This window comes from Rhinopithecus bieti, unplaced genomic scaffold, assembly GCF_001698545.2.
Source record: "Rhinopithecus bieti isolate Rb0 unplaced genomic scaffold, ASM169854v2 scaffold_763, whole genome shotgun sequence".
NCBI classification, from domain to species: Eukaryota; Metazoa; Chordata; class Mammalia; order Primates; family Cercopithecidae; genus Rhinopithecus; species Rhinopithecus bieti.
In genome coordinates, this window is record NW_016803270.1 from 2,164,308 (window position 1) to 2,178,587 (window position 14,280).

Below are 14,280 nucleotides of genomic sequence, written 5' to 3' on the forward strand. Positions count from 1 at the left end.
GACAGTAAATTTCCATTGGTTAAGCTGCCTAGTTTGTGGTTATTTGTTATGGTAGCACTAGGAACCTAATACAAAGGAGAAACAGACAATCCTCTTTGGCTTGGGGCATGAAGCCAACTTCACTAGCACTCTTACCCAAACACAAGTATGCACGGGTCCCACTGGACCACTAAAACCTCCATTGTTATGGCCCCCACTACTGAATGTATAACAGTATAGATATGTTGTTTTAGTATCTTCCTGCTTGAATTCATTCCCAAGCCCCAAAGAAAATTGCTCTAGTTAGGGCCATTTGGTGGGACATGTGGGGACCATGAATTTACCTGAGTAATAGTACCTAACGCTATTGTCTACCAAAAAAAAAAAAAAAAAAAAAAAAAAAAAAAAAAACCATGAACTAAGGGAGAAAAGATATAACTACTTCATTTCATAGACCCAGTTTTCTATGGGACTAATTTTCCATTCAATAATCCGATGGGGACTGAGTACTGGCCTTGGGTACACATAGAGATGCGATTGATTATTGGCAGTTCATTGCATTAGTGTAGTCCTAAGCACTGGTAGTATTGACTTTGTGACTGTCACAGAGGCTACTGCCCAAGACAAAGGAACTTAGTATACAACAACTGACATGTCAAATACTCTTTTCAATATCCATGTCCCTGATCTAACCTTCTACTATATTGAAGGCATCTTCCTGGTGGGTCCAGACACTACCAAAGAAAAACTGTTGCCCTGTTGACCCACATGCAGCAATACAGCTAGCCCAAGAATACAGACAAGGTACAAAGACCTAAAATCCAAGTGAATTCCAGGGTATGATCTAGAAAGGGGCATAAGGTCTTATTCCAGAGGAGACAATTGTCAAGCCTTTGGCCCACTCTATCCCAACAAATATAAAGATGTCCCAGAGACTACTGGGACTATTCAGCTACTAGAACATTCACATCACAAAAGCAGAAATCTAGATGACACCCATATATTGTGTTTCTAGTAAGGCTGCCACTTTTGAGTGATGTTCTGACCAACAGGATTGCCTGGAGGCTTTCCAATGGGCCATGCTGCTAACTTTACCCTGAGCCCTTGTGATCCACATTTGCCTTTGAGTTATAGATCTCAGCAACTTCTCTGTTCACCAATTAGAGTCTATGGCAGAAAGACACTGACACAGGACTGAGGTGTCCATTGGGTTTTTGAATTCATAATCTTCCCAAATCAGCTGAAATCTACACATTCTTCATGAGACAAATTTTGGCCGGTTATTGGACGTTGGTGGATACTGATTCTATGACTCATAGCCATGAAATAGTATTATAAAGTTCAACCAAAGGTCACCAATTCTGGGCTATTTTTTAAAATTATCTTGGGGTATTAACATATTAGTTCACAGTATAAAATACCTTTTTTCTTTTTGAGTCAGGCTTTTGCTTTGTTACTCAGAATGGAGCACAGTGGTGTGAACACGGCTCACTATAGCCTCAACCTCCTAGGCTCAAGCTATTCTCCATTTCAGCCCCCCAAGTAGCTGGGGCTACAGGCATGAGCCACTACACATGGCTAATTTTTGTTTTTTTTTTTTGTTTGTTTGTTTGTTTGTAGACACAGGGTTTTGCCATGTTGCCCAGGCTGGTCTTGAACTCCTGAGCTCAAGCAATATACCCACTTCAGTCTCTCAAAGTGCTGGGATTATGCAATCATAAACCAAAATTCCTGAAGCTACTACTAAGCATCTTGGGGAGATACTGGAAAGCCTCTGGGGCACTTTTAGATAGTGCGTACAGATCATCTGCAAGAGTCTGAGGGTCATCAGCTATGCCAATGGGTCTCAGAAAGCGCAGTGAATGCCACAGAGAGTTCTAAGAGATGTTTACATAAGATTCTATGTTCTTAGGGGGAATCACTATCCTTCCCTTAGCCCCCAGTTGTCTTTTTTAAATTATAATTATACTTAAAGTTCTGGGATACATATGCAGAACGTGCAGGTTTGTTACATAGGTATACATGTGCCATGGTGGTTTGCTGCACCCATCAACCCATCATCTACATTAGGTATTTCTCCTAATGCTATCCCTCCCCTTGTCCCCCTACCCCTCAACGGGCCCCAGTGTGTGATGTTCCACTCCCTGTGCCCATATGTTCACATTATTCTTCTCCCACTTATGAGAGAGAACATGCAGTGTTTGGTTTTCTGTTCCTGTGTTAGTTTCTGAGAATGATGGTTTCTAGCTTCATCCATGTCCCTGCAAAGGACATGAACTCATCCATTTTTATGGCTGCATAGTATTCCATGGTATATATGTGCCATGTTTTCTTTATCCAGTCTATCATTGATGGGCATTTGGGTTGGTTCAAGTCTTTGCTATTGTGAATAGTGCTGCAATAAACATACATGTGCATGTGTCTTTATAGTAAAATGACTTATAATCCTTTGAGTATATACCCAGTAATGGGATTGCTGGGTCAAATGGTATTTCTAGTTCTAGATCCTTGAGGAATTGCCACACTATCTTCCACAATGGTTGAACTAATTTACACTCCTACCAACAGAGTAAAAGCATTTTCTTCACATCCTCTCCAGCATCTGCTGTTTCCAGACTTTTAAATGATCACCATTCTAATTGACGTGAGATGGTATCTCATTGTGGTTTTGATTTGCATTTCTCTAATGACCAGTGACAATGAGCTTTTTTCACGTTTGTTGGCCGCATAAATGTCTTCTTTTGAAAAGTGTCTGTTCATATCCTTCACCCACTTTTTGATTAGGTTGTTTGGTTTTTTCTTATAAATTTGTTTAAGTTCCTTGTAGATTCTGGATATTAGTCCTTTGTCAGATGGATAAATTGCAAAAATTTTCTCCCATTCTATAGGTTGCCTGATCATGCTGATGATAGGTTCTTTTGTTGTGCAGAAGCTCTTTAGTTTAATTAGATCTCTTTTGTCAATTTTGGCTTTTATTGCAATTGCTTTTGGTGTTGTAGTCATGAAGTCTTTGCCCATGCCTCTGTCCTGAATGGTATTGCCTAGGTTTTCTTTTAGGGTTTTTATGGTTTTAGGTCTTACGTTTAAGTATTTAATCTATCTTGAGTTAATTTTTGTATAAGGTGTAAGGAAGGGGTCCCGTTTCAGTTTTCTGCATATGGCTAGCCACTTTTCCCAACACCATTTTTCCTTTCCCCATTACTTGTTTGTTTTCAGGTTTGTCAAAGATCAGACGGTTCTACATGTGTGACATTTTTTTTGAGGCCTCTGTTCTGTTCCATTGGTCTATATATCTGTTTTGGTACCAGTACCATGTTGTTTTGGTGACTGTAGCCTTGTAGTATAGTTTTAAGTCAGGTAGCGTGATGCCTCCAGCTTTGTTCTTTTTGCTGAGGATTGTCTTGACTATACGGGCTCTTTTTTTGGTTCCATATGAAATTTAAGGTAGTTTTTTCCAATTCTGTGAAGAAAGCCAATGGTAGCCTGATGGGAATAGCATTGAATCTATAAATTATTTTGGGTAGTATGGCCATTTTCATGATATTGATGATTCCTATCCATGAGCATGGAATGTTTATTCATTGGTTTTTCTCTTCTTTTATTTCGTCTAGCAGTGGTTTGTAGCTCTCCTTGAAGAGGTCCTTCATATCCCTTATAAGTTGGATTCCTAGGTATTTTATTTTCTTTGTAGCATTTGTGAATGGGAGTTCACTTATGATTTGGCTCTCTGTTTGTCTATTACTGGTGTATAGGAATGCTTGTGATTTTTACGCATTGATTTTGTATCCTGAGACTTTGCTGAAATTGCTTATCAGCTTAAGAACTTTTTGGGCTGAGACAATGGAGCTTTCAAAATGTACAGTCATGTCATCTGCAAACAGATACAATTTGACTTCCTCTCATTCTATTTGAATACCTTTTATTTTTTTCTCTTGCCTTATTGCCCCGGCCAGAACTTCCAATACTATGTTGAATAGGAGTGGTGAGAGAGGGCATCCTTGTCTTGTGCTGGCTTGTGCTGGTTTTCAAAGGGAATGTTTCCAGCTGTTGCCCATTCAGTATGATATTGGCTGTGGGTTTGTCATAAATAGCTCTTATTATTTTGAGATACACTCCATCATTACCTAGTTTATTGAGTGTTTTTAGCATGAAGGGGTGTTGAATTTTGTCAAAGGCCTTTTCCACATCTATTGAGATAATCATGTGGTTTTGTCATTGGTTCTGTTTATGTGATGGATTACATTTATTGATTTGCATATGTTGAACCAGCCTTGCGTCCCAGGGATGAAGCTGACTTGATCGTGGTGGATAAGCTTTTTAATGTGCAGCTGGATTCTGTTTGCCAGAATTTTATTGAGAATTTTCACATCGATGTTCATCAGGGATATTGGCCTGAATTTTTGTTGTTGTTGTTGTGTCTCTGCCAGGTTTTGGTATCAGGATGATGCTGGCCTCATAAAATGAGTTAAGGAAAATTCCATCTTTCTCTATTGTTTGGAATAGTTTCATAAGGAATGGTACCAGCTCCTCTTTGTACCTCAGGTAGAATTTGATTGTGAATCCATCTGGTCCTGGGCATCTTTTTTTTTTTGGTTGGTAGGCTATTAATTACTATTTCAATTTCAGAACTTCTTATTGGTCTGTTCAGGGATTCTACTTCTTCCTGGTTTAGTCTTGGGAAGGTGTATGTGTCCAGGAATTTAACCATTTCTTCTAGATTTTCTAGTTTATTTTCATAAAGGTGTTTATAGTATTCTCTGATGATAATTTGTATTTTTGTGGGATCCGAGGTGATATCCCCTTTATCATTTTTTGTTGTTTCTATTTGATTCTTCTGTCTTTTCCTCTTTATTAGTCTGGCTAATTTTGTTAATTTTTTCAAAAAAATAGCTCCTGAATTCATTGGTTTTTGAAGGGTTTTTTGTGTCTCTATCTCCCTCAGTCCTGCTCTGATCTTAGTTATTTCTTGTCTTCTGCTAGCTTTTGAATTTGTTTGCTCTTGCTTCTCTAGTTCTTTTGTGATGTTAGGGTGTTGATTTTAGATCTTTCCCACTTTCTCATGTGGGCATTTAGTGCTATAAATTTCCCTGTACACACTGCTTTAAATGTGTTCCAGAGATTCTTTTCTGTTGTGTCTTTGTTCTCATTGGTTTCAAATAACTTATTTATTTCTGCCTTCATTTCGTTATTTACCCAGTAGTCATTCCGGAGCAGGTTGTTCAGTTTTGATGTAGTTGTCTGAGTTTAAGTGTGTTTCTTAATCCTGAGTTTTAATTTGATCGCACTGTCGTCTGAGAGATTGTTATGATTTCCATTCTTTTGCATTTGCTGAGGAGTTATAATTTGCTTCCAATTATGTGGTCAATTTTAGAATAAGTGCAATGTGGTGCAGAGAAGAGTGTATATTCTGTTGATCTGGGGTGGAGAGCTCTGTAGATATCTATTAGGTCCACTTGGTGCAGAGTTGAGTTCAAGTCCTGAATATCCTTGTTAATTTTCTGTCTCATTGATCTGTCTAATATTGACAGTGGGATGTTAAAGTTTCCCACTATTATTGTGTGGGAGTCTAAGTCTCTTTGTAGGTCTCTAAGAACTTTCTTTATTAATCTGGGTGCTCCTGTATTGGGTGCATATATATTTAGAATAGTTAGCTCTTCTTGTTGCATTGATCCCTTTACCATTATGTAATGCCCTTCTTTGTCTTTTTTTATCTTTGTTGGTTTAAAGTCTGTGTTATCAGAGACTAGGATTGCAACCTCTGGGTTTTTTTGGCTTTCCATTTGCTTGGTAAATATTCCTCCATCCCATTATTTTGAGGCTATGTGTGTCTTTGCATGTGAAATGGGTCTCCTGAATATAGCACACCAATGGGTATTGACACTTTATCCAATCTGCCAGTCTGTGTCTTTTAACTGGGGCATTTTCTCATTTACATTTAAGGTTAATATTGTTATGTGTGAATTCGATCCTGTCATCATGATGTTAGCTGGCTATTTTGCACATTAGTTGAGGCAGTTTCTTCACAGTGTCATTGGTCTTAATATTTTGGTATGTTTTTGTAGTGGCTGCTACCAGTTTTTCCTTTCCTTCATATTTAGTGCTTCCTTCAGGAACTCTTGTAAGGCAGGCCTGGTGGTGACAAAATCTCTCTCAGCATTTGCTTGTCTGTAAAGGATTTTGTTTCTCCTTTGCTTATGAGCTTAGCTTGGTTTGGCTGAATATGAAATTCTGGGTTGAAAATTCTTTAAGAATGTTAAATATTGGCCCCCACTCCCTTCTGGCTTGTAGGGTTTCTGCAGAGATAACTGCTGTTAGTCTGATGGGCTTCCCTTTGTAGGTAACCTGGCCTTTCTCTCTGGTTGCCCTTAACATTTTGTCCTTCATTTCAACCTTGGTAAATCTGATGATTAGGTGTCTTGGGGTTGCTCTACTTGGGGAGTATCTTTGTGGTGTTCTCTGTATTTCCTGAATTTGAAAGTTGACCTGTCTTGCTATTTTGGGGACGTTCTCCTGGATAATGTCCTGAAGGGTGTTTTCCAACTTGGTTCCATTCTCCCTACCTCTTTCAGGTACACCAATGAATCGTAAGTTTGATCTTTTCACATAGTCCCATATTTCTTGGAGGCTTTGTTATTTCCTTTTCATCCTGTTTAATCTTGTCTTCACACTTTATTTCATTAAGTTGATCTTCAATCTCTGATATCCTTTCTTCCACTTGATCGATTCATCTGTTGATACTTGTGTATGCTTCACAAAGTTCTCGTGCTCTGTTTTTCAGTTCCATCAGGTCATTTATGTTCTTCTCTAAACTGGTTATTCTAGTTAACAGTTCCTTTGACCTTTTACCAAGGTTCTTAGATTCCTTACATTGGGTTAGAACATGCTCCCTTAGCTCAGAGGAGTTTGTTATTATCTACCTCCTGAAGCCTACTTCTGTCAATTCGTCAAACTCATTCTCTCTCCTGTTTTTTTCCCTTGCTGGCGAGGAGTTGTGATCCTTTGGAGAAGAAGAGACATTCTGGCTTTTGGAATTTTCAGCCTTTTTGCACTGGTTTTTCCCTCATCTTCATGGATTTATCTACCTTTGGTCTTTGATGTTGGTGACCTTCGGATGGGGTTTTTGCATGGGTTTCCTTTTTGTTGATGTTGATACTATTGCTTTCTGTTTGTTAGTTTTCCTTCTAACAGTCTGGCTCCTCTTCTGCAGGTCTGCTGGAGTTTGCTGGAGATCCACTCCAGACCCTGTTTTCCTGGGTATCACCAGCAGAGGCTACAGAACAGCAAAGATTACTGCCTGCTCCTTCCTCTGGAAGCTTTGTCCCAGGGTGGCACCGGCCAGATGCCAGCTGGAACTCTCCTGTATGAGGTGTCTGTCGACCCCTGCTGCGAGGTGTCTCCCAATCAGGAGGCATGGGGGTCAGGGACCCATTTGAGGAGGCAGTCTATGCCTTAGCAGAGCTCGAGCACTGTGCTGGGAGATCTGCTGCTCTCTTCAGAGCCAGCAGTCAGGAACATTTAAGTTTGCTGAACCTGTGCCCACAGCTGCCCCTTCCCCCAGATGCTCTGTCCCAGGGAGATGGGAGTTTTACCTATAAGCCCCTGAGTGGGTCTGCTGCCTTTCCTTCAGAGATGCCCTGCCCAGAGAGGAGGAATCTAGAGAAGCAGGCTGGCTACAGCGGCTTTGCTGCACTATGGTGGGTTCTGCACCCAATTTGAACTTTCCAGCAGCTTTGTTTACACTGTGAGGGGAAAACCACCTACTCAAGCCTCAGTAATGGTGACACCCCTCCCCCCCACCAAGCTTAAGTGTCCCACATCGACTTCAGACTGCTGTGCTGGCTGGGAGAATTTTAAACCAGTGGATTTTAGCTTGTTGGGCTCTGTGAGGGTGAGATCCACTGAGGAAGACCACTCGGCTCCCTGGCTTCAGGCCCCTTTCCAGGTGAGTGAACAGTTCTGTCTCACTGGCATTCCATGTGCCACTGTCATCTGAAAAAAACTCCTGCAACTAGCTCAGTGTCTGCCCAAACAGCCACCCAGTTTTGTGCTTGAAACCTAGGGCCCTGGTGGTGTAGGCACCTGAAGGAATCTCCTGGTCTGCGTGATGTGAAGACTGTGGGAAAAGCATAGTATCTGGGCCAGATGGCACTGTCCCTCATGGTACAGTCCCTCGCGGCTTCCCTTGGCCAGGGGAAGGAGTTCCCTGACCCCTTGCACTTCCTGGGTGAGGCAATGCCCCACCCTGCTTCTGCTCGCCCTCCTTGAGCTGCACCCACTGTCTAACCAGTCCCAATGAGAAGAACCGGGTACCTCAGTTGGAAATGCAGAAACCACCTGCCTTCTGCATTGGTCTCGCTGGGAGCTGCAGACTGGAGCTGTTCCTGTTTGGCCATCTTGCCTGGGAATATAGCCCCCAGTTTTCTAACCAAGCCCCCTCAGTGTTCAAATTAGAGAACCAACAAAGGACTTTTTACAGTATCCTGGCCAGCCGCCCTGATAGTCCCTTGGTTGCCTAGTGAGAGTGAAAACAACAGATGATAAGATTGTTGACCAGACTCAGATTTCTAGATTCACTTGTTTCAATTCTGCTAGTTATCAAACCTCCTCCTAAGGTCATGTGGATCAGATATAGTCCAGATATTAACTGGCAAATTTTGAGCATGGAAAACATAGCTGCTGCCCAGATAGCACACACTGGCCAATGGAAAGAGTGGCATAAAAATGGCAATCTGCTCAATCCAGGCAATGGCCTTCTAGAGGAGATCTATCAGATTGGTCACAAAACAACAGGGTCTCAAAGGAGTATGATTGATGGGCCTTCCAATAGACAGTGAGCCACGGTGGTCCCACCAGGCACTAAGGTCCATGTGGTGATGTCCACTATGAGCAGTATGAGTGTTATTTTCTCTAACCTTCTCAGTGAATCTTGAAACTTGAGTAGTTTGCTTCCTTAATGAAGGAAGTAACCTTACCAAATTTAGAGTGATACATTGTGCGGTCTAACATACAGATCCTTCCTACTTTTACCCAGATCTCTCATCTTTCACAAATGAGCATGACTAGGGGTTAGTACAAGGTCCCTATATCCCCAGTGGGGAACTGAGGACCAAAACTTAGGACAAAGTTTGAAGTGGGGGTGGGAAAAAATGACATTTCTTGGGTCTTTTGGATACTGGTCAACAAATTACTGTGATCCTCACATTCCCTGACATGAGGATGAGGAGGAAACAAATAATTCCTTCTACTTTTTAATCTGAGGTCACCACAAACAGGACCTCTTTCTAAACCAACTATGGGGTAGATCCCTTTGGGTCACTATACATCCCTATTGTCATGGCCTCTACTACTGAATATATTACTGGTTAAATATATTTTCTATATGAACCAACTCTAGCATTTACACCCACCTCCTAATGGGATTTGCAGCAGTCCAGGTATTCTGTGGGATATGTGGAAGATCATGACCTACCAAACTACTGGCACCTAGTACCAATGTCTACCAAAACCAGTATTAATACTCTGGGGATAAAAAAGGGAATAATTTCCCCCATTGCTGAGCTTTAAGAAGTCAATTATCTATACACTATTTCTGCATTCAATAGACCCATCTGGCCTACGTGAAAGACCTCAGGTGCCTAAACCTTGTACTGATAAGGGTTCTAAAAAGCATACGTGCTACCTTTGGCACCAGTGGTAACCTGACATTGTGACAGTTAAAGAGGCTGTTGTTCAGGATGAAGGAACTTGGTATGTACCAGTTGACATAGCAAATGTCCTTTCAGCATTCCTCTCCATGAGGATGATCAGGATTAGTTAGAATTATGTAGAATAGGTTACAATAAACCACTAATATCTTTCCACAAGGCTTCCAAAATTCCCCAACTATTTGTAATCAATGTATAGGTTATGACCTGGACAAAGTTCCACTCCTGGAAGAAGCAATAACCTTCCACACTGTTTATGAAATCATCCTAGTGGGCTCAGACAAGGACACTACCCAAAAGGAACCAGATGCTCTGTTCACCCACCTGCAGCATGTACTGTGCCATTATCATTGGACAAGGCACAAGGACCTAAAACCCAAGTGAAATTCCTGGGTGTAATCTGTAAAGGCTATGGTGTTCCATTCTAGAGATGATGATTGTCATGTCTTTGGCCAGCTCTGACTCAAAAAGTAAAAATAATGTGAGCAATAGGAGGGACCATTCATCTGCCGCCATAGTCACATTCAAGCCACAGAGATCAGACAGCATCCTCTATCAGGTTACCATAAAGACCACTACCTTTGAATGGGGCCTTGACCAACATGATACCTTGGAAATCCTTCTACTGGCCACCTTGGCTGCCCTTGTACCTCTCTGATTTCCATTTGCTGCTTCAGTTACAGATCTCGGCAATACCTCTGCCTACTGACTGGGACTACTACAGATCAGAGGTGCCCATAAATGGCCAGCAGCAGATGAAAGGTACCCATCTTTTATGAGACAACTATTAGCCTGTTATTGCCCTGAGATGGATACTGAGAGCATAAACTAAGTTGTGTAATAATATTATGACAAGAAATTCTAACCAAAACATATCATTATCTTTGTTTTTGTTCTTGAGTTATGTTAGAGTATTTACACTTTAGAGTATAAATTATCTATAAAATATATGTACTCAAATACATAAGTATGAACCAAAGAAAAAAGTTCCTTTGAGATTAATTTAAAATAATATAAAATGCTATCATCATTATACTTACTGCTACGTCCTTCTCCTTCAGAAGTTTCTTGTTTCTCTAATTGCACTTGGATTTTTGACACTGAATCTTGATGTTTAAGCATAGAATTTTCACTTGATTCTTCACCATGCGCTATGTTAAGAGAGAAATTTGGTCCCTTACCAAAAAAACAAATCTACTATGAAATCCTAGAGTTCAAATTTATAACAAGTGGAAGCAACATTTTCTTTCATCTTATAAAGTTATAAGTAAACTACCTTAATGCTAGATCTGACATGAAAATGGTGAGAAAAGTTTCAATGTGTGTTGAAGACGTATTATTATTTCATAAATATTCCTAGATATTAAATGTGTTTTAGATTAGTCTCTACTTTCCTTATTTATACTTTAGGTCAATACATAATCATAGACCAAAAAATGAAAATGCATATGCTCAAGGTCATTCATTACAGCATTATTTGTAATTGCAAAGTATTCAAAACCATTGAGATTTTTAAGCACAGGAGATTGGTTGAATGAACATATATATATACACACACACAAATATATGAACATATATATACACACACAGAGTTATATGTATATATATACACACACATATATATACATGTATATGTGTGTGTGTGTGTGTATATATACCAGAAACAATAGTATAATATCAATTATGGTACATAATTACGTGCATCTATGTGTGAATGAATATATATGGTCTATGATATGGTACACAAGGCTGTACATACAGTGAGAAGTTACCCTCCCTTCTATGCTGATACATCCTACCCTTGCCCAATGTCATTTTGTGGGGAAAATGTAATATTGATGGAGTCAGTGACCTTCCATGTTTAGACTCTTGCTTATGTTGTTGCAGTAAGTGAATAAAGGCTTGTTACCTTCAATTTGGCTTGCTATCTTAATTGACCATCTTCACACTTGGCAGCTCCCTTGGTGACAAATGGCTGTGAAAAGGGTGGTCAATTAAGCAAAATGCCTTTCTGGAAAAGCAAAAAGCATGCAGATGCCCAGGGAATTTGTGGGAGATGCTAGAGTTGAGACTTCTTGGGGGATACTAGTGGATCATTTGCAAGATTCTGAGTGTCCCATGGTGCACTCTGCCAGCCCTATCAGTAGGTCTTAGAAAGTGCTGTCCAACACCATGGGGCACTCTCAGAGAGTGCTAGCAGATTGTTTACATAAGCTTTTTGGTTCTGAGGGACACCAGTGGCCCTTCTCCTTAGCTCTAGACTCTCAGGCAAAGATGCCTGGTGGGTCAAATTAGAGATCCAACAGAGGGCCTCTGAGAAAGCTAGAGAAGAAATTCCTTGGCCACTGCTATTGTCCCCTGCAGATGACACTGAAAGTTTTCAGAGAACCTGCGAGCTAATATGCACCAATTCTAAAGCTAATTTATTTGCTCTTAGTTCTAAAGAGGTACCAGGCAATGACAGACAGCCTATGACCCAGCAAGGGATTGAGACTCGTGGTTTAAATAAAAGGAATGGAGAGCCCCTTTGGGATTGCTTTCCTGTGAGGTCTAGGAGAACTTAGAGGAATGGATTATTTGCCTGCATGATGAAAGAGGTAATCTTGTTAAACTAACTTAGTGGTACCTTGTGGATGGTGTCACTATAAAACCCCCCCTTTACAGTGTCATAACAGAAGAGGTTTTGCTCAAGGAGGATAAGCAAAGTCGGAGAATGAGAAGGGAACACCCAAGCCCTTCTTTTTCAACTGGGTTCTATTTGGGTTCTGACAACTTTGGCACACCCATGCTATCTTCCCTATGATTAAAATACATTTTTAGGCCGTGGTTGCAGAGGCTATACAGCCCTGCAAACCATACTGGTGATCTCTTGGTCTCTTGCTTGAGAGTGAGAGCAGTTAATGATGAGAGTGAGAGCGGTCAATGATAAGATTTTTTAAAAGTCTCAGATTTCTAGGGTTATAAGTGTCACTCCTACTGGTTAGGGAGCCAAATTAAAATTAACTCTCCTCTAAGGTCAGGCAAATTGGTCAGTAAAATAATCTAGATCGGGGTCCCCAACCCTGAGGCCATGACCAGAACTGGTCTGTAGCCTGTTGGAAACTGGGCCAAACAGCAGTAGGTGAGCAGTGGGCGAGTGAGCGACGATTCATCTGTATTTTCAACTGCTCCCCATCATTCATATTACTGCCCGAGCTCTCCCTCCTGTCAGATCAGCAGCAGCATTAGATTCTCATAGGAACACAAACCCTATTATGAACTGCACATATGAAGGATCTAGGTCGAGTTATTTTTATGGTTAGTTTATTTATTTATGTATTTATTTATTTATTTTTATTATACTTTAAGTTCTAGGGTACACATGCACCATGTGTGGGTTTTTTTACCTGTGTATACATGTGCCATGTTGGTGTGCTGCACCCATTAACTCATCATTTACATTAGGTATTTCTCCTAATGCTATCCCTCTCACCTCCCCCAACCCCATGACAGGCCCGGTGTGTGATGTTCCCCTTCCTGTGTCGAAGTGTTCTCATTGTTCAAGTCCCCTATGAGTGAGAATATGTGGTGCTTGGTTTTCTGTCCTCACAATAGTTTACTGAGAACGATGGTTTCCAGCTTCATCCATGTCCCTATAAAAGACATGAACTCATCCTTCTTATGGCTGCATAGTATTCCATGGTGTATATGTGCCACATTTTCCTAATCCAGTCTATCATTGGACATTTGGGTTGGTTCCAAGTCATTGCTATTGTGAGTAGTGCTGCAATAGACATATGGGTGCATGTTGTCTTCATAGTAGCATGATTTATAATCCTTTGGGTACATACTCAGTAATGGGATCACTGGGTCAAATGGTATTTCTAGTTTTTTAGATCCTTCAGGAATCACCACACTGTCTTCCACAATGGTTGAACTAGTTTACACTCCCACTAACAGTGTAAAAGTGTTCCTATTTCTCCACATCCTCTCCAGCACCTGTTGTTTCCTGGCTTTTTAATGATCGCCATTCTAACTGGTGTGAAATCGTATCTCATTGTGGTTTAGATTTGCATTTCTCTGATGTCCAGTGATGATAAGCATTTTTTCATGTGTCTGTTGGTTGCATAAATGACTTCTTTTGAGAAGTGTCTGTTCACATCCTTTGCCGCTTTTTGATGGGGTTGTTTGATTTTTTCTTGTAAATTTGTTGAAGTTCTTTGTAGATTCTGGATATTAGCCCTTTGTCAGATGGGTAGATTGCAAAAGTTTGCTTCCATTCTATAGGTTGCCTGTTCACTCTGATGATAGTTTCTTTTACTGTGCAGATGTTCTTCAGTTTAATTAGATCTCATTTGTCTATTTTGGCTTCTGTTCCCGTTTCTTTTGATGTTTTAGTCATGAAGTCTTTGCCCATACCTATGTTCTGAATGGTATTGACTAGGTTTTCTTCTAGGGTTTTTATGGCTTTAGGTCTAACATTTAAGTCTCTAATCCATCTTGAATTAATTTTCATATAAGGATAAGGAAAGGATCCAGTTTCAGCTTTCTACTTATGGCTAGCCAATTTTCCCAGCACCATTTATTAAATAGGGAATCCTTTCCCCATTTCTTGTTT

At 40.5% G+C, this 14,280-nt stretch overlaps 1 protein-coding gene across 1 annotated transcript in view; it reads right to left on the reverse strand.

Annotated features, from left to right (window-relative positions):
- LOC108529416 (coiled-coil domain-containing protein 7-like) overlaps positions 1–14,280 on the reverse strand; it is a 216,486-nt gene that overhangs the window by 165,868 nt on the left and 36,338 nt on the right. Inside the window, exon 5 of the mRNA XM_017871734.1 lies at positions 10,724–10,834. Within this exon, the coding sequence (XP_017727223.1) occupies positions 10,724–10,834 (111 nt within the window). The remainder of the gene's footprint in view (positions 1–10,723; positions 10,835–14,280) is intronic.